The sequence below is a fragment of the Callithrix jacchus genome, chromosome 13, assembly GCF_049354715.1.
Source record: "Callithrix jacchus isolate 240 chromosome 13, calJac240_pri, whole genome shotgun sequence".
NCBI classification, from domain to species: Eukaryota; Metazoa; Chordata; class Mammalia; order Primates; family Cebidae; genus Callithrix; species Callithrix jacchus.
The window spans coordinates 105,048,943-105,074,890 of NC_133514.1; the positions used below are offsets into that span (position 1 = coordinate 105,048,943).

The 25,948-nt window shown below is 33.8% G+C and overlaps 1 protein-coding gene across 11 annotated transcripts in view; it reads right to left on the bottom strand.

Moving 5' to 3' along the window:
* The window catches only part of PIGN (phosphatidylinositol glycan anchor biosynthesis class N), a 143,264-nt gene that overhangs the window by 28,283 nt on the left and 89,033 nt on the right, over window positions 1-25,948 (bottom strand). For 7 of the 11 annotated variants that reach the window (XM_035271293.3, XM_035271286.3, XM_035271290.3 and 4 more), the window contains 8 exons: window positions 23,532-23,634; window positions 18,233-18,335; window positions 16,512-16,598; window positions 13,323-13,378; window positions 12,966-13,041; window positions 11,014-11,087; window positions 3,189-3,231; window positions 1,062-1,114 (listed from right to left, as the gene is read on the bottom strand). In XM_035271293.3, coding sequence (XP_035127184.3) covers window positions 1,062-1,114; window positions 3,189-3,231; window positions 11,014-11,087; window positions 12,966-13,041; window positions 13,323-13,378; window positions 16,512-16,598; window positions 18,233-18,335; window positions 23,532-23,634 — 595 coding nt within the window. Of the gene's footprint in view, window positions 1-1,061; window positions 1,115-3,188; window positions 3,232-11,013; window positions 11,088-11,871; window positions 12,123-12,965; window positions 13,042-13,322; window positions 13,379-16,511; window positions 16,599-18,232; window positions 18,336-23,531; window positions 23,635-25,948 lie in introns of those variants that run through there. The other 4 variants (XM_078348254.1, XM_035271292.3, XM_054244278.2 and 1 more) reach the window with 3 other exon arrangements.

Sequence of the window (25,948 nt, forward strand, 5' to 3'; positions counted from 1 at the left end):
TGGTGTAAACAAACCTACTGCACTGCTGGTCCTACAGAAGTCTAGCACATACAATTATGTGCAGTATACAGTATCTGATCATGACAATAACTGTTACTGGTATCTACATTTACTATATCATATTTTTCATCATTTTTTAGACTCTATTCCTTTTCCATATATATATATATATATATATATATATATATAAATTTAACTGTAAAAGAGCCTCAGGCAGGTCCTTCAGGAGGTATTCTAGAAAGCCTATTATCAGAGAAGATGACAGCTCTATGCATGTTATTGCCTGTGAATACCTTCCAGTGGGACAAGATGTGGAGATGAAAATCTTGACCCTCTGTAGGCCTAGGTGAATGTATGCGTGTGTGTGTGTGTGTGTGTATCTTAGTTTTTAATAAAAAGTTTAAAAAGTAAATAATTAAAAAATATTAAAATATTAATTTTAAAATAGAAAAGAGCTTAGAGAATAGGGATATAAAGTAACAAAATATTTTCGTATAGCTACATAACGTGTTTATGTGTTTAAGCTAAGTGTTATTATAAAGTCAGTAAGTTAAAAAAAACTTATAAAGTAAAAAGGTTACAGTTTAAGTGAAGGTTAATTTAACAGATGAAAGATTTTAAAAATGAATTTATGTAGTCAAAGTGTACAGTGTTCACCAAGTCTACAGCAGTATACATGAATGTCTTAGGCCTTCACCTTCACTCACTACTCACTCACTGACTCACCCAGAATATTTCCAGTCCCGCAAGCTTCATTCATGGTAACAGGTGTACCAGTTAAAAAATCTTTTATACTGAATTTTTTATGTTACCTTTTCTATGTGGAGATACAAAAATACTTACCATTGGGTTTCAACTGCCTACAGTATTCAGTATAACATGCTATACAAGTTTATAGTCTAGGAGCCATAGGCTATACCATATCCTAGGTGTGGTGTAGGCTACATCATCTAGGTTTGTGTGAGTATACTCTATGATGTTTGCACAGCAAAGAAATTGCTTAACAATACATTTCTCGGAACCTATCCCTGGTAAGCAACGCATGACTATATATACTATACCTTGTTCCAATATCAAGCCAGCTGCCATAATCCTTGACCAAGAAGAAAAAATGCTGTTAAAAAAAAAAAAAAAAGCTCCATTAAAAACAAAGCTTCTTAGAGTCAATCTAAAGTTATTTTAGGATCATATGTTTCAGATTTCTAACTGAGAATCACTATCTGACTGGAATCAATAAGACTTATATGTCATTTACTGAAACTTTTACTTGGATTAGAATTAGCAATAGTCTAAAATCCAGAAATAGAATTACCATTCAATCAAATGAACAAAAAAGTGGCATTTCTGAAAAACCAGAAATAAAGAAAAACAAGCCAACATCAATAAAAAACACTAGATAGTACTAAAGATGTCAGTGGAGCGAAGCCATGTCATCCATTGATCAACAAATATTTACTGCACTGACTACCTACTATGTGGCAATCGCTGTGTTAGGTGTTAGAGATAAACTCCTCCTCAGAAGGCGTGGGCTCTACTAAATTATTCAGTCAAATTATCGGGGGAGGGGTGTGCAGGAGGTGGGTGGAGAGAGTGTTACCACTGGAAAATACAGGCAATTATAGAAACAGAGGAAGGGTTTCCCAATTCCTGATTAGAATGAAAGAGAAGGCCTCCTACTGGAAGGTGAAATCTAAGTAAAAAGTAGGAGTCAGATGAATGGAGGTTTGGGGAGAAAGAAGTTTCTGGCAGAGGGAATAGCCTATATACACACCAAGAGTCCAGAGAGAACTTGGTAGCTTCAAAGTGAGAATGGTGTAGAGAAAACAAGGATGGAGAGGTGAGAGAAGATGCCAGTCAAGTGAGCAGAAGCTAGATCATCAATGGCTGTGCAAGCTAATTTATGCAATCTTTTTTATATAAAATTAATCAGAATTTCAATCCTCATCTATTAACATGGCTGTTTGCCACTTTGTGTACAAAACTGAAAGCTGCTTTGTTCTCACATTATAAGTGCTCAGTTTCAGAAATACAATGATTGAATAACAGTTCAATACCACAAAAAAATACTCTCATCTAAACCGAGTGACTAGGAACCTGATTTAAAAAGCTACTCTTACTGGTTTTCCTAGTTATTTCTAGCATGGGATGTTATACAGTGACGAATTAACCTTACCCAACAAGAGCTCTGCTCTTGTTTCTCAGCTACTGGGAGGTGATTTCTAGGCCCCTGGAATGTCATGCCTCATAGAAGTGTTCTGCCTGAGGTCTTGGCCACTGGACAGTCTAACAATGTGATGTATGATGAGGGTTTTGAGCCATATTAACAGTTGCAACCCCAGAAGGGAAAAGGTCAGCCAGGTAGGCAGTATGTGATCAAGCCCCAATAAAAAGTCTGGGCTTAGGTAAGCCTGGCTAGCAATACTCCAGGTGTACTGTCACACATCAAGAGTGGGAGGGTAGTGCTGTCCTGATTCCAAAGGGAGACACAGAAGCTCTTCATCTGGTGTCCTGGACTCTGTCCTATGCACTGGAATAAGCTGTAACTAACTATAACGGCATTCAGTGAGTTCTGTGAATTCTTCTAGTGAATTACTAAAGCTGAGAGTGGTCTTGGGAACACCCCATACTTGCAGACATAAAATAGGCTCCTTTTTTTATTAAGACGAAAGGCCTACCTACATGCATTAGAGCTCTTTTATTGTAGCTATATCTTGCTTAACATCTTCCCAATAGAAAAGCTGTATTTCCTTTTTCCTTCCTTCCTTCCCTCCCCCTTTTCCTTTCATTTTTAATCTGAGAGAAGGGTTAAAAATCAACACTTAATAGAAAAATGATGTATTATCTAAATTGAAAGTTAAGTTTTCTCTATAAACTTCCTTTGGAAGGTTCATTTCAAATACAAAGCATCATAGAAGATGAGGTATGACAGACTTGAATAATCAAGTAGTAAGACTTTTGACACATATGCAGATATATACCACAGGTCAGACTGATCATATCTTACTAAAGTATAATTCCATTCAGACATATAATGACATACATCCAACATAATATAAAAAGAACATAAATTATGCCAGTACTTATAACTCAATATCTAAAGATTTCACATACAGAAATGCATTCATATTTCTCTTTATTAAATTAACCCAGCACTCTTAATTTATATGGACTACACAGTAATGCCTTACCAAAGCCATAATGTCTGATATGACGAGAACAATGAGAAAAAGGCTGGAAAAAAAGAAGAAAAATTACATATAGTACAACAGGTGCATTTTTCAATGAGAGGCTAGGCAAATAACCTAGTGTTATTGGAATTTTTGCTTCTGAAAATACAACTTTTAAGGGTTTTTTCACATTATCATGGGTGACCATGCACAGTGATGGCCTGGGCTGTAAAAAGTGTTATTAAGTGCTCTGAATATTTATTTCAGTAAAATGAAAGGGACATTACATTATGATTTGCTCTACTTTTCTTTTCTTTTTTTTTTTTTTTTGAGACACAATCTCACTTTGTTGTCCAGGCTGGAGTTCAATGGCACGCGCTTGGCTCACTGCAACCTCCGCCTAGTGGGTTCAAGCTGTTCTTCTGCCTCAGCTTCCCAAGTAGCTGGGATTACAGACACCTGCCACCACACCGTGTAATTTTTGTATTTTTAGTAGATGGGGTGTCACCATGCTGGCCAGGCTGGTCTTGATCTCCCAACCTCAGGCAATCCACCCACCTTGGCCTCCCAAAGTGCTGGGATTACAGGTGTGACCCACCACACCTGGCCTTCATTATGATTTTCAAAACTAAACTTTTGAGATAATTGTAGACTAATATGAAATTGCAAGAAATAGTACAGAGGGATCCTCTGTACCCTTTACCCAGTTCCTTCAGTGGGAAGATCTTGCAAAACCATGGTATAATATCCCAAGCAGGATATTGACACCGATACTGTCAAGATAAAAAACATTCCCATCATCACAAAGATCTCTCATGATACCTTTTTATAGCCACATATATACTCCCCTCACCATCCCTCTGCCTAATCCCTCACCCCCGAGAGCTACTAATCTGTTCTCCATTTCTATAATGTTGTCATTTTAAGAGTGGTTTATGCATAGAATCACTTATATAAGAAGTTGAACTATTTATATAACATTGTGTTACCTTTTGTAACCTTCTGGGATTGGCTTTTCCCACTCGGCATACTTTTCTCAAGAATCATCCAAGGTGCTGTGTGTATCAATGGGTCATTTACTTTTACGGCTGAATAGTACTCCATCATATGGATATACAATGGTTTACTTAACCACTCAAGCACCAAAGGACATCAAGGTTGTTTCTATTTATGGTTATTGTTCCAATTTCTGGCTATTACAAATAAAGCTGTTATAAATATTTGTGTCTAATTTTTTGTATAAATCTTTCATTTCTCTAGGAAAAATACATCAAGAGTACAATTGCTAGGTCATGTTTAGTTTCATAAGAAACGGTAAAACTCTTTTTCAGAATGGTTATACTACGTTACATTTCCATTAGCAATGCATGAGAACAATTTCTTTACACTCTCAACCCCATTTGGTGATGCCACTATTTTGTCTAACTGTTCTGATGGGTGTATGATGATATTTCATTGTGGTTTTAACATGCATTCCCTTAATGGCTAATAATGCCAGACAATTTTCATTGGCTTATTTGCCATCTGTGTATCTTCTTCAGGTGTTTTGCTCACTTTCTAATTAAATTATTTTTTATTGTTGAGTTTTGTGCATTCTTTATATATTCTAGATACTAGTCCTTTGTCAGATACCTGGTTTGTAAATATTTTCTCCCAGTATATAAGCTAAGTTTTCATCCTCTTAGCAGCGTCTTTTGCAGAGCAAACACTTTCAATTCTGAAGAACTCCAGTTTATCAACTTTTCCTTTATGGGTTACAATTTTGACATCAAGTCTAGCTCTTTACCTAACCCAAATCCCAAGGATTTGCTCTTTTTTTTCCCTACAAGTTTAAATCTGTGGTCCATTTTGAGTTAATTTTTGAATTAAGTGTGAGGTTTTGAATCAAGGGTGACTTGTTTTTGAGAAATAACTGTTTTTCTAACCATAGGTTTGAAATAAATGTAACTCAATAGTTCACATATGCAGATACATATCACAAGTTAGACTGATTATATCTTACTGAAGTATAATTCAATTCAGACACATAATAAAGTGGGTTAATCTAATGAAGAGTTTGTAGAGAAAGCAATGGTCATCGAGTACAACCTTTGACCTAAAGCATGAATTCCTAAAGTATCAATCCCTATAAAGGCATTGTCTAGCACTAGTTTTAGTGGTAGCAGCAATTGAATCCACTCCACTTTCAGCAGCTCCAATTACTGCAGAGTTCGTTCTCCTGTGAATCAAAGCACAACAAATATTCTACCCTGTGGATCCAGTTCTTCTGGAATAGAAAAAGAATAAAAACCATTCAAAAGACATTTAGGCTGGGCACTGTGGCTCATGCCTGTAACCCCAGCACTTTGGGAAGTTGAGGTGGGCAGATCCCTTGAGGCCAAGAGTTCAAGACCAGACTGGCTAACATGGTGAAACTCCAGCTCTACCAAAAATAGAAAAATTACCCAGGCATGGTGACACGTTTCTGCAATCCCAGCTACTTGGGAGGCTGAGGCATGAGAATTGATTGAACCTGGGAGGTGGAGGTTACAATGAGGTGGCACCACTGCACTCCAGCCTGGGTTACAGAGTGAGACTCTGCCTCAAAAACAAACAAACAACAAAAAAAAAAACTTTAGATATCTCCTTTTAACGTTTTGTTTGATTTTTTTAGAAATATTTTTATTTTTCTAAAGAAAATTATTTTACTGTGTGATACAGATGATGTTCTGGGATCCTTGTGAAGTAACACCTATCTGATTAAGTTACTTATTGTCTTCTCAGCCTCAGTTTCCTTATCTATAAAATGGGCATAATAGTATCTATATTTCCTAGTATCATTGGAAAAATTAAGTCAGGTAATTTATGGAGAGTACCTAATAGAGTGCCTGACATATAGTATTTGCCTAGTAATTATTGGTTTCATTCTCATTTCTTAAACAAAAACTTTAAATGAAATTAAAGATTTAATCCCTGCCTTTATGGAGTTCACAGGGTATGTATTAGTTAGCTACGGTTGCCATTTTAAAGTACGACAGATTGCGTGGTTTAAACAATATAAATTTCCCCATAGTTCTGGAGGCTGGAAGTCCAAGATCAGTGTGTTAGCAGGGTTGGTTTCATTTGAGGTCTCTTTCTGTAGCTTGTAAATGGCCATTTTCTCCCTTTATGTTCACATGTTGTGTCTTCTGTGTTTAACTGTGTCTTAACCTTTTCCCCTTACAAAGACATGAGTCATATTGGATTAGGGCCCACCCATAAAACCTCATTTTACCTTAGTTACCTATTTAAAGGCTCTATCTCCAAATTTAATCCTATTCTGAGGTACTTGGTGGTCAGGACTTCAACATAAGAATTTTAGGGGACAAAAATCAGCCTCTAACTAGGTGTGAAACAGAAAAGTAAGGCAATTTTATTACCCTCAGCCTGAGTTACCTAACTTAGCCAGATATATGAGGTTGGAAGGATTCTGGAGAGTAGAGCAGTTGGGTAAAAAATGTTTAACAGAGAATACAATCCCTGAACTAAGTCTTAATTAAAAAGAAAAAAAAAAGCTTTTACAAGGCAAATCTTTATATTCTTGACCCATTCTGTGGAAACCGAAGAACCCAGAAGTAAGCTGCTCAAGGTCACATAGCTAGTAATAGTAAGTCATAGACTTCTAACAGCAAGTCTGGCCCCAGAGCCTGTGCTCCTACCCATTACCTATGCTGCCTCCCCACGGCCCTACTGATTCTCAGAGGCCTTCAGCGTCTTCATCATATTCCTTTGAATGTGTCTGTGGTTCCTTGTTTATGCATATGTTATTTAAATGAGAAAGCATAAATGTAACAAACTATTCAATATTTATTGTGATCTAATATTAAAAAGGATAGGGTTATCATTCCCTTGCTCTGAATACAATACTTTCATTAAATGCAGGTTAGTTATATGGTATTATTTGATCTCCAAGATGTTTTGAAGCTACTGTGTACCTAGATCCTATGAGTTTCCTCATAAATACATTTTTATTCAAGAAATAAATACCTGCTAGTGAGTTTTTATCCAATTGATAATAAATATTACTTATCATCCCCACTGAGCCACTGTGACTGCTCACTTGCAAGACCCCTAACTATCTCCCTGCTCTTATTCTTGTCCTCCTAAAATTATTATCCATGTAGCAGACAGAACAGCCTTCAAAACCTACCAAAGGCTTCTTGCCACAACTGAATAATTCTGAAGTCCTATCTGTGGCCTAAATGGCCCCTTATGTTCTGCCCCTGCCAACCTCAACTTAATTTCCTAAAATTCTTTTGCTAGCACTCTCTGCTTAATGCTATCTTTCTTGCTGTTCTACAAATACACTAAGCCCTTTGTATGTGTCATGCCCTTTGTATGTTTCACTCCCTCCACCTGAGTGAACCATGAAACTATGTGAGTAAAGACCATATTCAGGTCTTTGCTTAAATCACTTCTCCTTAGAGAGGTCTCCCTGGATCACTTCATGGTTACCCCTGACATTTAACATTACTTGAAATTTTACTGTTATTACAAGCATTTTATTTTCTTTGTCTCCCCAGGGAGACAGTAAGCTCTGTTCACCAATGTATCACCAGTGGCTGGTACACTGCCCAGTATATGACACAAACTCAAATCCTATGTACTGAATGAATGGTAGCAATAATCAGCATAAAACTGAAAATGGCTAACACTACGCATTACAAAATTTGCTTTAGATACAAGACTGACTAAAGAACCATTTCCGTTTGATTTCATAGAACACAAAAAATTTGACGCAGGAAAAATTAGACCTGGTAGAAACAACACCAAATAACATTGTAGAAGGCTAAACCCACACAGATAACATCTGTAACTAACAAAATAATGACAGAAGTTGCAAATCTTGACAACTACCAGATCTATAATATCTGATCTAGGTGAATGAGACCTGGTAGATATGATAACTATAGAAGAAAAAAAAAAAAACACTGGTAGGAGCTGAAATCCAGACTTTAAGAGAAACAAAAATAACCCAAAATTTCCTTTTGAAAGTAAAAATAATTTTAATAAATACTTAGAAGTAATTTACTTCTACTTCATATAAAATTAATTTTAACATTAAGCTGATTTAATAAGATTATCCACTGGAAAATACTTTCCCAATAAAAGTTATTCAGTATTATAACAATTCTGATTCAAGTCTGGATTTCTAAATATACAAGCATAACATTATGGAGATAAATAAAAACACCCATCAGAACAAAATGGTATATTCAAAATTAGAGTCAAATATATTCAATTAATACAGGGCACAAGAAAACTAGTTTTTTGGCTGCTAGATCACATTGTTGACAACTGATATTTCCAAGTTGTTTTTTTTCCCCCAATCCCTGCTGTGTAGCCATGGCTCTTATACAGTTGAGCATTTAATCAAACACAGAACTGAAAAATCATCCCTTTTGATCTTATATGGTTGGTTGTTGAATACTTCTGTAATCCTAAAACTTGTTTCTCTTTCTCAGCAGCCTTCTAAAATTCTCTCATGCTCTGTTGCATTCTGAAGGTGACAAAGGTCTTCATGGTCCATGTCAACTCAAGCTGTGAAATGAACTGGCCACAGTTGTGACACTTTTGGCAGGTTGTTTCACACCCCCACACCTCTCTTTTCCCTAACCGCCTTCCAGTTTAGAATGAATGTGTGCAAGACAGAGTTCTGGCCATAGAGACACAGTCAGAAATCAGCATAGACAGGGCATTTGGGGAAGACACAACTACCCTGACAGAAAAGGAGAATCAGCTGACACATCTCCTTGCCTTTCTCCTCATTAGTCCTTTTCCCTTGTTCCTATCTGGATGGCAGATGAGATATGATGGCAGATGGAGGCATGATGAGAAAAACATGAGGGTAAAAGCAACAATGTAAAAATCTTCCATTCTTAGGAATGCAGAAAAGCAGGGTGGCTGATGGCATCACAGAACTGCAGGCCACCAACCTCCAGATTCCATGCTACACGAGAACATAAATCTCTATTTCTCTTAGCTATTGTTAGATTTTCATTGCTTACATCCATAAGCATTCTTAACAGATAAACTATCAGGTAATCTTCATGCACAGCTACTACCTTTTTTTGGTCTCTACCCAAAATTTACAAAGCTTTGTTGATGAACCTAATTATCAAGTCTGAGACACTAGATAAATTATTAATAATTAGAAAAGTAAATTTTAAGTCATGTAAAATAAAACAATGCTAATACACCTTTTCTGCTTCACCTTTGTTGAATATACATTTTAAGGAGTGAGTTGGAAGAGAAGCAAAATCATTTCACTGGTTTGTTATATTGAACTTATCCTTGCCATTATAGATCTAATAAATAAGTCATTAGTATATATCTCCAGCCCCATCTTAACCTGTAGGCTTCCAACGGTTGTAAGAAAATGCTTAGCAACATAAATAATGAGACTGTAAAAATGTGAACAGAAAGGAAAGATGATATCAGTGATATCTGGTGCTGCTATGGCAGTGAGGGTGGAGAGACTTCAGTTTGTGTAACGAATTAAATTAAGAAAACAGGATGAGATGCTAGTTTTCAATAGGAAGAAAAGCCATCGCCGGGTTCAATGTGTGACATTAAATTGGATGAGTCAGTGATATCCAGGAAGAATTGTTAGTGATTTCTGAGTTTAAAGGTCAAAAGAAAACTTTCTAAGCCACCTTTGCCTCAGTTCTTTCCTGCTGTGTCTTGTTTTTCATTGCACTAGTTTCCAGATAGCATTACTACACACACACAAATATAAGTATACATCTGCACATACACTTTGATGAGCCTTCTATGAATCATTCAACATATCCCCAGCTCTTATTTAAACTTTAATTAAAATCCCTTCTAAAAATCTTATCCACTAACAAAGATGCAGGAAAATACATGTCATTCACCAGTTTTTATTGCATCTAAGTAACTATCTCTTACGTAATATTGACAAGGCATAAATGCTTTCAATATTAAATTCATGTAAATATCTTGTAAAAATATACTAAAACTAGAAATGAGATTTCTAGTATTTTTAAGCAGTGGAAGAAAAACGTTTTTCTTTATGGCATATGCATAATACTAAGCTAAACCCAGTTCTGGCTTATATTCACCAAGAACAACATGCAAATTTATGCTAATATTAGTTATTTCTTTCAACACTGAATATGCCAGCTTGATTCAAGAATAACAAAACTGCTAAGCTTCATGTTTATATCAAGTATTTTCCAGAGTCCCTGTGCTGATGAGGCAATTTTATTGGTTAAAAAAAGCAAATAGTTGAGTTGACAGCTTTTATTCCACAGTCTTGATTGCTTAAGACGGACTGCTCCAGAAATTCCTTAAAACTCAGAAAGTATACTTCCCACTCCATTAGTCAAATGTGTAGAAATCATGACTGAGAAACTGAGTATATTTTTGACATTTAGAAAAGTTAATTTTAAGTTATCAAAAATGAAATAATGTTAACAGATGTATCTAATAACATTTCAGAAATAAACCAAAGTAAAAGTTAGAGTATATTTTGTTTTTTGTAGGCACAGCTATAATAAACAAGTAATTAACTACAATAATTTAACATTTATGTTTTACTGTTTTCTAGGGAGGTTCTTCACTAGCTTGAATAATATTCTAATAACATTTTATTGCTGAGAAAGCAAGCCTGTCTGCTAGAGGCCCTAATCAACTAATTTCCTCTAATGATAACCAACACTGACTAAAAGGGTGAAAATTTTCTCATTTTTGTAATAAATAATCTATGTTACAGCATCTTAATAGCAATCATATGAAATATCTTCAAGTGTTTAGTCTCCTAAAAATTGGCAAATCAAATGTTTATTAAACCAATTCATCTTACCTTTTTGACGATAACTGAGTAGTCAATTGAACTGCTTCGAAAGCACACATAACAAGAACAAAGGGGATTAAAATCTGTTTAAAAGAACAACAAATGATGCCATAATTAACTGAAGCATTTGAAACACTTTTTCAATACAGAAATATTTTCAATTTCTCAAGTAACTTTTATATATCCTAGAGAAAAGCAAACACTGAAATAAAAGCATGATACCAAGGAAACATAGTACAGTGATGAAACTGACTTAAAAACCTACATTAATAAGCAATACAATGTAAAAGACAGCAAACATCAATACATATTCCAAATAAAAGCCTACTACAAATTTTGTTCCATGTAATGCATTCTAATAATTAACAACAATGTTCAAAAGATTCCAAGAGAGTGTGAAAAGCACGGAATGCCCAAATCAAATAAATTATATAACTTGATAATTTGATTCACAAATCCTTGAACCCATCTGGTTATTTAAAACTATAACATTATAAACATGATTCAGCTTCTTAATCATTGCTTATTTTTTAATACAAATTTATTTATGATTATAAAACTCACACTCATTATAACAAATTTGAAAAAATATATAAAAAATTGCAAATAAAGGTATAGTAAAATTTATGCTAGTTGAAAATCCATAATCTAGAGCTAATACTGTTAGTATCTTGAGGTATTGCTTTTCAATGATCAATTTGAAAAAATATATATAACTTGATGTTTCAAAAAAGGGAGAGGTATGAAAAATAAATGATGTTCAAGACTGCATCAAGTTAATTTTCGAGTGAAGGACATATGAATAAAATAGAATTCAGCAGGGCCCTCACTTCCAGACACATCAGTCAACAAAAGTCATGAAGTGTATTATGTCATTAAAGCTTACTACATTGTGCTGCAGATTAAGAACCTAGCATTCTAATTTGAGCTTGCTTACTTTCTTTCTCTTTCTCTTTCTTTCTCTTTCTTTCCTTCCTTCCTTCCTTCCGTCTTTCTTTCTTCATTCTTTCTCCTCTCTCTCCCTCTCCCTCTCTCTCTCCTTTCTTTTCCTTCCTTCCTTTCTTCCTTCCTTCCTTCTTTCTTTCATTTTTAATTAAAGGCCCATGGTCTTTAATAAACTGAGAAAAAACAATCACTATTTTAAAACTGTAAATGAAAATTAAGGAAATATCAAAATGTTTCAAAATAAATCAATAGAGAACAGGACATGAGAAAATGGACATCTTTTTTTAAAAAAAACATATCTGAAACTTCCATTTGTATTAGCATAGTAACAAAAAGTAGACATTAATTCTATTAAGATGACACATATCTTTATTATTATTTATGAATCTGAACATTAGGTAATTGAATTTTAGGGAAGTATCAGCTTACTTTATTTAAACAAATATATACTAAGTGAAATGTGTCAGGCATTATGGTAAAGAGAATAAAACAAACATAATGACCTTTGAGAAATGGAACATGAAAAGCTGAGAATTGTAAGTATATTTGTATCGGCAGCACCCAGATAGTATCTGTACTAAATGTAGCACAAAATGACACATTTGTTGAATCAGTCAATCAATTTTAGGTACATGGATTATGAGAAAGATTACGTTGGTAATCTCATGGGGAGAGAACATGGGTTCAGGGAACCTTATAATCTTTAGCGGCACTGCAGCGTGATCCATGGCTTACTAAAAGGCTTTAATCACATCTGATAAGATCCTCCTAAATTAACATGGAATTCCCACTCTTTTGAAGTCAAATAGACTTATGAGTAAAGCAAAAAGATTAACTGTGGTTTGAAGTAAGGGATAGTTCTTACCTCAAGTTTAGCAGTGCCAACTCTGAAAGGGTATCTTCTCTCCACTGCTATTTAACTCTGTCTAAATGACTCTATAACCTTAATGTCACAATGAGTTCAGAATCTTAATCAATCAATAGCTTAATACAAATAACAACATAAGAAAACTAACCTTCCACATCATCAGGGATCCCATCATGAAAGGACTGAACACAGTCAGAAAACAATAGACAGAGGCAAGATCAAAGCTGGGAAATTATAACAAGAAAAAAGGATTTAGAATTCACTCTGTAACTTTATAAGAATGTTCTTTTTAAAAGGATGTTTAACTAATTCTCTGAAATCTACTTACTAAAACACAAGCAAACATAGTATTATGAAGCCACTAAAATGAACACAGTAGATCTGAACATGCCAATCTCCAAAATACATCATTCAGTATAAAAAGTAAGGTACAGAAAAAAAGGTATAGAAGTCCCAGATTGCATCGTTTTTTGGTTATATATATGTCACTTTCATTTAAAATTACCTGTTAATAGAAGCTATATTTCCAGTTCCAAAAAATGCTGTCACTAAGAAGAAAACCTAAAGGGAGTCAAGGAAATGGCAAAACTACTCAGATTTCACACAAATTTCCTTTTCATTTAGAAAAGATACGCTAATTTTACCTTGAGAGTAATTTGCTTTTTTACTTGTACATTGACCACAAATTGTTTTCAATGAACATTCCATTATATCTCCTTGTGAATGCATTTTGAAACAACCAGATTGAAGAGGCAGTGTACTGAGAATAAGGCCTGAGAGGTCATCCTCACTCAGTCCCTAGTAACCTTAGGAAGGTTATTTTCCTCTTCCCTAACATGAGCAAGGTGGACCACATCTGTAGTTGGCTGCTAATGACTTTTTTCAAAAGAAAAATGTGGATCTAGTGTATGTCATAGACATTTTCAGCTGAAAGACATGGTTATAGTCTATGTATGCTTGCTGTATGCCCACCACATGTTAAACACATGCTAGACTGCTTGAAAGGCTCAGAAAGAAACAACATACCATGTTTTAAAACAATTCAATATAGAATGACACATGAGGAAATGGTGAACATCTTTTTGACATTTCTTAAACTTACATTTGTATTAGTAAAGCAATAAAACATTGATATTAATCTTAGTGTCCAAGAATTTACTGCTACTAAAGCTCTTAAAATGGTGCCTGGCCCACTGAAAGGGCTTGATAAGTGTAAGCTATTTTATTACTATAGACACACACAAAAAAATGGTGAAGCAACACTGAAGAGGAAGTATGAATCATGACAATTTTCAGTGAAAAAGAGGCATTTAAGTTGGTGAGTTGAGCCTTAAATGTATTCATGGATTCAGTGATTCAACCAATCATCTAACCAACCAAAGTTTATTGTCTAGTATATGTCAGAGACAGAGATAGGCACTAAGAATATAAATATAAATATAAATAAAATAGTCTCAAAATACTCAAATGGTGACTAAGATATGATGACAGAAATAGAGGAGAGACATTTTAAGGTAAAGAACAGTGAGAAAAAAAAAATGACATCACCAAGAAAAAGTAAAAAGCCTTGACAGATAGGAGGTTAGATTTTATTGAAGGATATGGTGAAAGACAAAGCAAGAAATACAGACTGCTGGCATATGAATACAAAGCCTGAACTTCACTGTGCACACGGTGAACAGTAGCAAAGCTTTTAGGCTGGTGTTATAATCCAGAAACACCAGTGATTGTATGATATTCAGATAAGGGAGACAAATAATTGGAGGCAGAAAATTGAAGTTGAAAGCGATTTTAGTAGTCCATGTTAGAGATAAGGCAATGTTAACTGATGCAGGGGAAATGAAAATCAAGAGTGAAGGGAGACACAGGGACTTTAGAAGTGGACAAGGAGCAGTTAAATATGACAAGTTGGATGTCTTGGGGACTGGGAGTATGGTGATGCCAGAGGAGTGGCAGTTGTCAGTTTGGGACACATATTTGGTGATGCCCAGCAGAATGTCAGACATGTGGTCCTTGAGGTCAGGAGAGAGGTCAAATTTGGAAAAACACATCTTAGAGTTGTTTGCACAGAAGTGTTTACCAAAGTTACAAGAAAATATGGCATAAACCAGGCACAATAAGAGAAGGTTAATGGTGGAGAATGGAGAAAAAAATATAGCTGAAGATCAGGCAAAGGAAGTAGTTTTAGAGAAGAAGAATAGAAATGATATAAAAAGCTTAGAAGAAAACGTGTACTGTGTCCTGGACGTGAAGGGAAAAGAAAGAGAAAACATAGAGTTGAATGTTAAAGTGTGGCCAGGTAAATGAAATAGATTGAAGTGATCAGGAAGCCCCTGCAGACCAATGACAGTACGACTTCGGCAGAGACATCTGACAAATATTGATAGGGCACTACTATGTGCCACATGTTGTTAGAGGCTTGTGGATATAATATACATATGGAGAGAAAACAATGGCAGCAACTATACATTTTTCTTTCAAAAACTTAAACAGAAAGGATAAGATGAAATTTTAATTTAGGGAAATGCAAGGTTCAATGGGTAAAGTGTTTTATTAGTATTAGCTGATACAAAGGAATCTATAAAGAGAGAAAGAAAGCAAAACAGAGGGAAAGCGAGAGACAGAGAGGAAGGAATATTTATTTTCTGTACCTGAGAGGTCTAGACTCTGTACCATGGTGGCTCAAAGAAATTACCACCAATATTTAACAAGCCATATAACTGATAAGGGGTTAATATCCAAAACATATGAGGAACTCCTACAGCTGGCAAAAGTAAAATAGTCAAACTTAGAGAGTAGAATGAAGGTTTCCAGGGACTGACTGGAAGAGGGAAAAGGGGAGATGTTGGTGAAAAGATGAAGTTTTAGTTATGCAAGATGAGTAAGGTCTGGAGGTGAAATGTATAGCATGGTGACTATAGTCAGTATATTGTATTGTATACTTGAAATGTGCTAAGAGAATTGATCTTAAGTGTTCTCACTGCTAAAACAGAAACAAAAAAAAAAACAGTAAGTATGTGAGGCAATAGATATGATAATTAGCTTAATTGTGATTATTTTACAATGTGTGTGTATATATATATATCTCAAAACATCAAAATATATACCTTAAATATATACAATTTTTTGTCAATTATACCTCAATGAAGCTGAATAAAATAAAATAAAGGAAATATATCCCTATGATTTCTTCCAGCTAGTCAGTCAGCCTTTCCAAACTAAGATTCTGTCATCTTTCAAACTTATACTACCAACAACTTTCACAACATTGCTTCTGAGGTGATTCAAAAACCTTTGTGAGACAGATGTTATGTAACATGAGTTTAGAAAAAAATGCACTTAAAAAGATATGAACTCATAATAGTGGTTTCTTTCAGATGAGAGAAATTAAATTCAGGAGTTGAAAGACTTTAGCTTTAGCTCTAATGTTTTAATTTCTTAAAAACACATTTTTAAAAAACATGACAAAATACTCATGGTTAATATCTTGAATAGCAGGACTATATATATATATACATATATATATATAGTTTAAAAAATGTTTTTAATGTGAATTATGTGAGAAAACTATAGTTGAGAGAGGTTAAACTACGTAATACCACTATTAAGTGATGGGCAGAAACATCTTCCATGTCTTCTTACTCCATTAAGCGGGAGTCGCAGATCTTCAAACCAAAGCCTCAACAAAGGATACAAGGAAAAAGGCCCTACGGATGTCATCCAGACACAGCTGTCGAAACTGAGTTATGTCAGTATTGTAAGAGAACTGGATACTAGTAAGCTAATGAGGTAATAAGAAAAATATTAATGCACAGTAATAGTTGGCTTATTTCTATATTTGAAGGCAAACTTACAATGGCTAGAAACATGCCCTGTGCTAACAACAACAAAAAAATCAACAATAAATCTTTCTCTAGGGCTTAATCTGCCAAAAGATAAAATACGTTGCTAATAATATACAGAACACAGCTGTAGTATTGCTATATGTGTAATAAAAGTGAGAATTGAGCTTTTTCTTTTCTTATATAAATGCTTCATTTTAAAAACCCTATATAATTCTTCTCTTTTCAAAGACTAATTTCTCTGAGTGCCCTGATTGTCTTAAACCAAGATATGGTATCTTGGTTTAAGATTAAAATTAAATATTTATTTGTCCAAAATTAAAAATTTATTTGCCCAAAAATTATTTATCTGTCCCTCCATTAATTCTATTTGCAGAGGTTTTTTTTTTCTTTTAATAAAAAAGCAACATGTTCCTGTCTTTAGTAGAACAGAAAGTCACTCAATCCAACAAGGTGAGTGCATTCATGCTTAATCTCCCTCCCAAAATAGAACGCTAATGGGTGAGTTTAAAGGTGGACTTTCCCCACTCCTACTCCCCATGTAATTTTCTAGTAAGTTCTTGGGATGTTTTAATACTCTTTCTAGAAAGAGATACATTTGCTTTTAATTAAACACATAGAATTTAAAAAGTAACACAATAATCCTCAGCCTGATGACATTTAATATTAAGGCTAATCTGAATATTTATATGAATCTGCTCAAAACTGCTTTTCTAGTATTAATTTAATATTCAAAAACTAAAACTTTAAAACCAGTAATTATTAAATATGCCTCAATAAAGTTTCTTCTTTATTGAAATTAATCATTCTGAATTAACAATTATAATCTACAAACTCAACTGGAACTAGATAAGGATGGATCAACTATGAAGGTATTTTCTGTAATATTCATTTTATCTAAACTTAGTAAAAGTGTAAATATTCTATCACCAATTTCTCAGAATCATCATCAGTCTAAATAAGACAAGAAACATCAATTTTCTCTGTAGCCCATCATGATAAAGGTATCCTTAAAAACTGGTTGGATTTTAGCCAATTCAAAGTATTATGTGTTGCATAAACAGTCTAAGATTTGGACTGAGGCCACAAGCATTAAGGCAGCTGAATAAGCAATTTGGATTAGAATGACAAGAAAGAGAAAAACAATAGGAACTTAAATGCCACCTCATAATAAAATTCATAAATTGACTTGTGACAACATAAAAATTATTCTGACTAAGATAAGTTGACAGAAGGAAAAATTGGATATGAAATATAAAGAAAATCAGATAAAGGTCATTCTTTTCTCTATTCCTTCACTTATACTGATGTTTTTTAAAATCAATGATTCTCAAGTAATCACTAAGAAAAGCCCAACCTATACAACAATAAAATTGTGCTTTTCTGTGATAGGTAAAAAATATTCCTTACCAGTTATTAAGGTTAACCTAATTATTAATGTCAAACAACTAAAACTTTTTAACACCAAAATTTTAAGTAGAAAGAATTTTTGAAATAACATTGCAACTTCCTTATAGGATAGAGACTACTTTAATATTTTCAGATAAAAACAACAATGACTTTGACCAGCTACCTTTTGTTTACAGGAAACACCACACTGTTGCAGGGTTTCTTGTTCTATGTTTATCCAGACAAACATCAAACAAGACAATACTAGTGGAAAGAGAGCTTCATACCTGACAGGTGGGGAAAGGTAGAAATAAAAAGAAAAAAACAGTAAAATAAGTAAAAATGGAAATCTACAGAGGTCTTTCTCAGAATCAAAATAATTTCATAATATATCTAAGACACAATATCTCAGAATTTAAATTTTCTAGGCTTTTCAGAAGAAGAAAGTATAAAAGTAATATTTAAATTTTAATTCCAATATCATCTTTTCTGAGTGATATGAAATCTTGAGATAATTATCTGTTTAAAATAACAGATATTAAAAAACCATTCATAAAGCAAATGACAGATATACATAAAAAAAAGAAGACATGAAGACAAAGGTAAAAAGATAATCTTGAGGTAAAATTATTAACATACATAGAAGAGGAAGAGGAACATTCTAAATTTAAAAAAAAATGGGTGCAACAAGAACACAAACATGAAAATTATGTTTGACCTTATCAATAACTGATATGGAAATTAAAACAATGGTGACATACCATATTTGCCAATATTAAAATAACAACAGTGCTGGCCAGGTTTGGTGGCTCATGCCTGTAATCCCAGCACTTTGGGAGCCTGAGGTGGGTGGATCACACAGTCAGGAGTTCGAGACCAGTCTGGCCAATATAGTGAAACCCCGTCTCACTAAAAACACAAAAAAATAGCTGGGTATGGTGGTGTGCATCCGTAATCCCAGCTACTCACAAGGCTGAGGCAGGAGAATCATGTGAACCCAAAAGGAAGAGGCTGCAGTAAGCTGAGATTGTGCCATTGCTCCTGCCACAGGAATATATACTTTCTGGAAAATCATTTGAAAGTATGTATCAAGAACCTCGAAAATACTTATACACTATAATGCAATAAGGCCATGTCTAAAAATTTACGGAGAAAACAATCAGACATGTGCTACAATGTCCATTATAAAAATATCTGTTGTAACATTGGTTATGGAAGGGGGAAACAGAAAACAACCTATATGTCCACAGAGGAATGATTAAATGTGTGGTACACATACAGGCTGCAGTGTAAAATGAACACAAAAACAAAGAAGAAATGATCATGAGATAACAACACAGTGATAGAAGCCTTTTCTAAACAGTTTCTGCTTTGTTTGGGGTTAAGTGTTCCACCTTCATAATCCCTAAATGCTCTATCATAGTACTTACACCGTCTTAATCACAGGTTTACTTGTACGCATCTATTATTATACTTTATAAAATCTTTGAAAACCAAGTCTATGTCTGTCTCATCACCACTGCTGGCCTAGTTGACAAGTATTCGCTGAGTGAATTACACATCTAATCAGAAGTTACAGAACAAAAGCAAACGGTATTTCCTTTTTGATTCTTTCAGCTACCAAACCCTACAGCATATGGCACTATTTCCTAAACATGAGAAAGCAAAAAACCTCCAAATACTTTAAACACTATTACAGATTATAAAATTACAACACTGAAGACTGGACAGAAGGAAAGATTCAGGTTTCAGAAAGCATACAAAAATCACTTGATATATAAGACTGAGAAGACCCAGGGATATGAACAGATACTATACACATGAGAAAATATAAGTAAAACAAGTGCAGAAAACTGTAGAAAGCAGCGCCACTTTTGGCCTGTTAATATAACATTTTGATTTTCTTATTTAAAAACAGAAATACCAAGCACTATTACAGATATGATGAAATCACAGACCTCATAGTTTGTTGTAGACATTATAAATTGGTACTCTTCTTAAGACGATTACAAGTTAAAAAAAGAAATGTACCCAATGGCCCACGTACACTATACGGAGAAGTGAAAAGAAAATAATCTAGACTATGAAAAAGCTTATGCATAAAAACATAACTTAAAATATCATTTGTGATAGTAAAAAGTTGAAATAAAATCCATATAATGAAATATTAAATATCTATTGAAACAGTGGCTAGGAAGCCTATGAGCCACCTCGAAAGTGCTTCTAAAATGTTAATTAGAAAAAAAGACCGAAAATAGAACAAGTACTACAATTAATTTTATGTTAAAAGACAAACACAGAGGTAACACTGGAAAGAAATATACCAGAACATTAGCAAGAGTAAATACATGATTTCATCCCTTATCCCTACTTTCCATAATGTGATGACACTATTTTTCCAATGGTTTTATTAAATTGAAAAACAAAGATTTAGAATGCTCGTATCCTGCCTGCCTTTCTTTAAAGTTCAGTTTAACATCCACGTGAGTCCTTGATGGCATTAACTCAGCTTCCCTACTCAAGTTCTTTCTCTAGTCAGTCTTTATATCACACAATTCACAACTTCATTAACTCACAGTAACTTGTTTGATTTTATAATTGTCTAACACTGTAAAACATAGTTATTTTATAGCAACTTACGACTCTATTGTACATCGGTAGTACACTCATGATTTTCCCTTGTGTGTCTGCATAGTGCTCTGGACATTGGATTTATGAAAGAAAAAAAACTGTTGATTAACTGAATCACGGTGCATACTCTGAACAAAAGGGGACCATAATTTTTTTTAAAGATTTGCAGTTATATATGAATTTATTGTTCCCTAACAGTTCAAAACATAAATGTCATAGATCAACAAATAGTGTTACAGACTTATTTCCTTTCAAAAACTATACATTATGATCACTTTCTTTTGTAAAATGTAGAAGAATAAATCAGATAAAGATAATCCTCCTATGGGACTTTATCTCTTAAGACAATCAATGTTTTGTATAAAGTCTGTATATCTGCATTAATAAACTGAAATATCAATGAACTGTCGTCACAGGCTCAGGGAGAACATAATGAAAACTTACTAAATTAGGATCTGCTGGTTTGGTCTCTGTGCAAATTGAATAGGGCTGACAAGGCATTTTAGCTTTGTATTACAGTTTGCTAAGGAAAGGAATAATGCAAAGAAAATTTCAAAAGAAAATGTTTAACCAACTTTAACCAAGAGAACAAACCATTTTCAAGTATTACAATAGTTCCATTTGCATAAAAATAATAAAGTGCTGATTAAAAACAAATCTTCTTTATTCATTAAATCAAGAATGCATTGTAAGAATTTAGGATTACTATTGCTGTATTTCTACAGTATAACTATATTTCTTTTAACTCTTCTGTAATTTTGAATATTTACTAATTTACACAGAGAATCCTCCAGGTCATCCAAAATGGTCAAACTGATTCATAACAGGTGGCCTATGTTTTGCAAAACTGATTTGACCCTGAGAAAATGTATTGATTGAAATTACTGAACTCTGCTATTTCAAGATACTACTTCTAATTTTTTTGGCAAAGCTAGATACACTTTCTGATGCTGAATAATATACCTCTTAATGAATTCATCAATAAGGTCATATCTTGCATTGGTATTCTAATTTTAGGTATAAAATTTTCACTTTTAGATTTTCTTAAAATAAGTTATGACTATGCTTATTATGATAATTTGTTTTGGCATTTCTTATGACTATTAAACTGATTATTTAAAATAATTATCCCCAATGTAAGTTACATGATTAACTCACACATATTATGAAATAGTATTTTCATTCAAAATTAAACTTCAGTTATCCTTTCTTTCTCTCCTTTTCTAATCCAGCAAATCAGATCTATTTTATATTTGTATATATTTTTTAATCAACTACACATCCCTTTAAATCTGTTTATTGCTTTAGAGTTTGAAGGTTCAAAAAAGAGAAGGGTCTATTAAGAGACTGTACAAAAGTTAGTACATATTTCTGGACACTTTCAAACATTTATTTCCTTAAGTCAACCTCTGGGTATGATCTCTTAATAAAACTCTTAAGTCTCCCTGAAATGGTAGGTTAGAAAAGAAATTATTTTAACCTCTTTTTTTACATAGAACCTCTTTTTTTACATAGATTAAAACTTGTGCATAATCAAATTCACTTTTACTCTTATAGACTCTAATATAACAAAATTATTTATCCTGAAATTGCACTAATAAAGGGGGAAAACTGAAGGATTTTAAGTTCTCATGATGTCCATCACTCTTGAATAACAGATGCCCATAGATTTCCAGTTTTATTTTGAAGTTCTATTTCAAAGGTCTAAATCCCAAAGAAAGCCTATTCTAAAATCCAGTTAGGTAACTGGTAAAAATTTCCATGACGTTTGTATCATATCTTCAGAGCTGTGGCCCACATCTGGCTAGGCAGGGGGAAAGGAAATGAAAGGAGATGGACAGCTTTGGTGAAAAAAAAGAAGTTCAGGGCCCCACTGGATCATCTCTTATTTGGGACTACAAGAACTCTGAGGGTCTAGGTCACTTAGGGTGTTAGGGTCTATTGTGACAAGACTTTGAGAACATCTCTGTAATTTTGAACTATGACAACTAAGTTTCCAAAAGGGAGAACCTGAGCCTTGGACCCCAAATGACTTTACAAAATCATTTAAACTATGAATAATCTGATAGAATAATGGTGAATCCCTAGGTTTAATCTAACTTTGATGAAGATTCTGTATTTGGGCCAAAATTCAAACTGTTTATGAGTGGTGCTTATTCACTTCGTTTGCTCTAGTCATTGTTTGTTATAATGTGCACATTTCTTAACCCTTATAAAGATTTAAGCAAGGACGAAATTCAAAAGCAAGAAATAATTCTTCAAAGTTAATAGAGTATATCCTGTCTTCACTGAGTTCCAGAAAATACTTCAGGATTCACCCCAAGTTAAGCTGCTGATCTTTTTTGTTTTGTTTTGGTAAGAAAATTTCAAACTAAAATAGAAATAAATCTTTAAGTTTTGGGAAAATATTCTGAAGGTTCTCTGAATCAAATGAATATTTGAACTGTGACATGGATAAGATTAAAAAAAATACCACATCCAAAGAAGAATAGACAAATCAAAGCATAATTTAAAATAAATAGAGGAATGCAACAAAAAATAAAAGTCATTGAGACTTAAAATTTCTCCATAATCAATCAGAATTTTCTAACATTATAGTCAAATAATATTTTAGCAACTTTAGAAAAGAAAAAGACAAAGACAGCAAGCAATACTATAAAATGGATTTAAAAAAAAAGAAATCAGATTACAGATCAAGTCAAATACAGTTCTTACAGAGAAGAAAATATTTATAACTTACCCAAGATTTAGAAAGCATTTTTCATTTCTAGAAGTTAAATACTAATAGAGGAAATATCAATATATCATTTAAAACTTGTTGCTATAAAATTAAATTGTTAAAAAGTTTATACCCTGTGCTTAAAAGTAGGTAGGTTGACATCAATGAAAGAAGTATGCTGAACAATCGCTGAAAGAGAGCTGGAGAACTCAGTAGTGGCACAATCAAGGAAGAGGCTGCAATGAAACAAAACAGGTCATGTGTCAGTACAAGAGACACACAAAAAAATGTTACTGTAGGGCCAGGGACAGTGGCTCACACCTGTAATCTCGGCACTTTGGGAGACTGAGGCAGGCGGATCACCTGAGGTCAAGAGTTTGAGACCAGCTAGATGATGGTCTAGCTCTAACAAGCATTTTTGCTTAATATGCTATGATCTCCAGATGGATGGTATGTTTTAAAATTGGTTCTATTTATGTCACTTAGAATAGAGACTCTTATTTTCCCTTTATTACCTATTTTTAGTAGAGACAGGAAACTCTGTTTTAGTAGAAACCCTGTCTCTGTCTCTACTAAAAATACAAAAATTAGCTGGACATGGGGGTGTGCACCTGTAATCCCAGCTACTCAGGAGGCTGAGGTAGCAGAATCGCTTGAACCCGGGAGGCAGAGGTTGCAGTGAGCTGAGATTCCACTACTGCACTCCAGTCTAGGTGACAAGAGTGAATCTCTATGTCAAATACATACATACATACATACATACATACATACATACATAAATGTTAGTGTAGAAGCCCTAAATAATCTAGTGTCATTTACAGCATCTATTGTTTGTGTGACCTTCAACATGAGGCTATATTTGCTCTAATCATAATCAGGCCTCACATGTTTAATTAAAATTACATTTCATTGTTTTAACTATGCTCAGATTTTCTCAATTCATATTCAGCCAAGATTACTGTAATAATATTAACTCATAAATCAATTATTTTCTACTGAAATAAAATTATTACTCAACATTTAGCATGCTTTGCTTAATCAGACATTTATATCTTAGTTCAAAGACAACTTACTCCTCAGAAACTGATTTTTTCCTAACCTCATCCTTCTCCAAATTTTCCCACTGTAAAGTATGCACTGGCAGTTGTAGTATGCCCCTTGGAAAAGAGAAACAAGAATGACTTCGCCATGCATGAAAGTTGTATTAACTCTCCCCCAGGATCATAAAAGCAACTACCCCAGTGGAGGAAGGGCAGATGAAGAAGGTGGAGTGGCAAAACGTAAACTCCTCCATCTCTATTCTGGGAAGGAAATGTCCATAACTTCTTTATCCCCCTAGTGCTCTAGAGTATGCAGATAGACAAGTTGGAATGAAATCCTGGCTGAATCACTTATTAACTGTTTAAAATGTAGGGCAAGTTTTTTAACTGATCTAAGCAGAAATTTACCCACCTGTCAAATAGAGATAACATTAAAAAGCTGTGAGGATTAAATACAATTTTACCTATTCAATATTCCCTGAGAATAGTGCTAGCACATAGTGCCTAGTAACTGTTAGCTGCTGTTATTATTATTAGTCAACATCTTGTAATGTTGATTGTAATGTCAATTTTATCTAAATGTAATGTGAATTTTATCTAAAGTCAAGTCGCTGCAAGATTTAAGATTATGAAGCTATTTTATAATACCCTTAGATGAGTATCTTCTGACATTTTCCAGATGTATAGTTCCAATCATAATCAACTGATACATATTTTAACTGGAAGAAATAACATTTCAATATGTCTGATTTTAAAAGCCAGTTAATCTGTTGGGCAAATGATGGTTGCGAAAAAATAAAAAGCAAAAAATAAAAGTCGGTTCAAATGAGACCTCTTCTGTAAAACCGTATATATTTTCTCTTCTTGTTTACTTTTGTCTAAATGATTGATAAGGTACTAAAGGGAAAATAAGTGTGTCTATTCTAAATGACAAAAGTAGAACCAATTTTAAAACATAACATCCATTTGGGGATCATAGCATAGTAAGCAAAAATGCTCATTAGAGTTAGATCATAATGTATCTGTGCCTAGAAGAGATCCTTGGAGATACTGATGACCTACCTATGAGTCAACTATTTTATCATTTGATAGGTATCCTGTAGAACCTAGCTCCACAAATCCCAACGAGAAAAAATCTTGTTTAAAATACATGCCCAGAGAAGCTTTCATGTTTGGAGAACAATAGCAGTAAACCAATTCTGAATCTCCTCCTCACTGTTCCAAAACAATAATCAAATCAATAAAGACAATAAATAAAATCATATAGGATAATCCAAATAGAGAAAGAAACATATAAAACACTGCATAACGTATATGCATGCTCTACTACAACATAAGAAGATTTGACAGAATCTTCTTGACAGAATCTTCAATTTGTTGTAGTAGAGCAGACTTACACGTTCTGCAGTATTTTCTATGCTTCTTGAGAACAAGCTCAAGAGTCATGTTAGTAAACATGAATGAGCTCAACTCACCTTTTTACTTAAAAGAAAAAATTGTGGAATTGGTA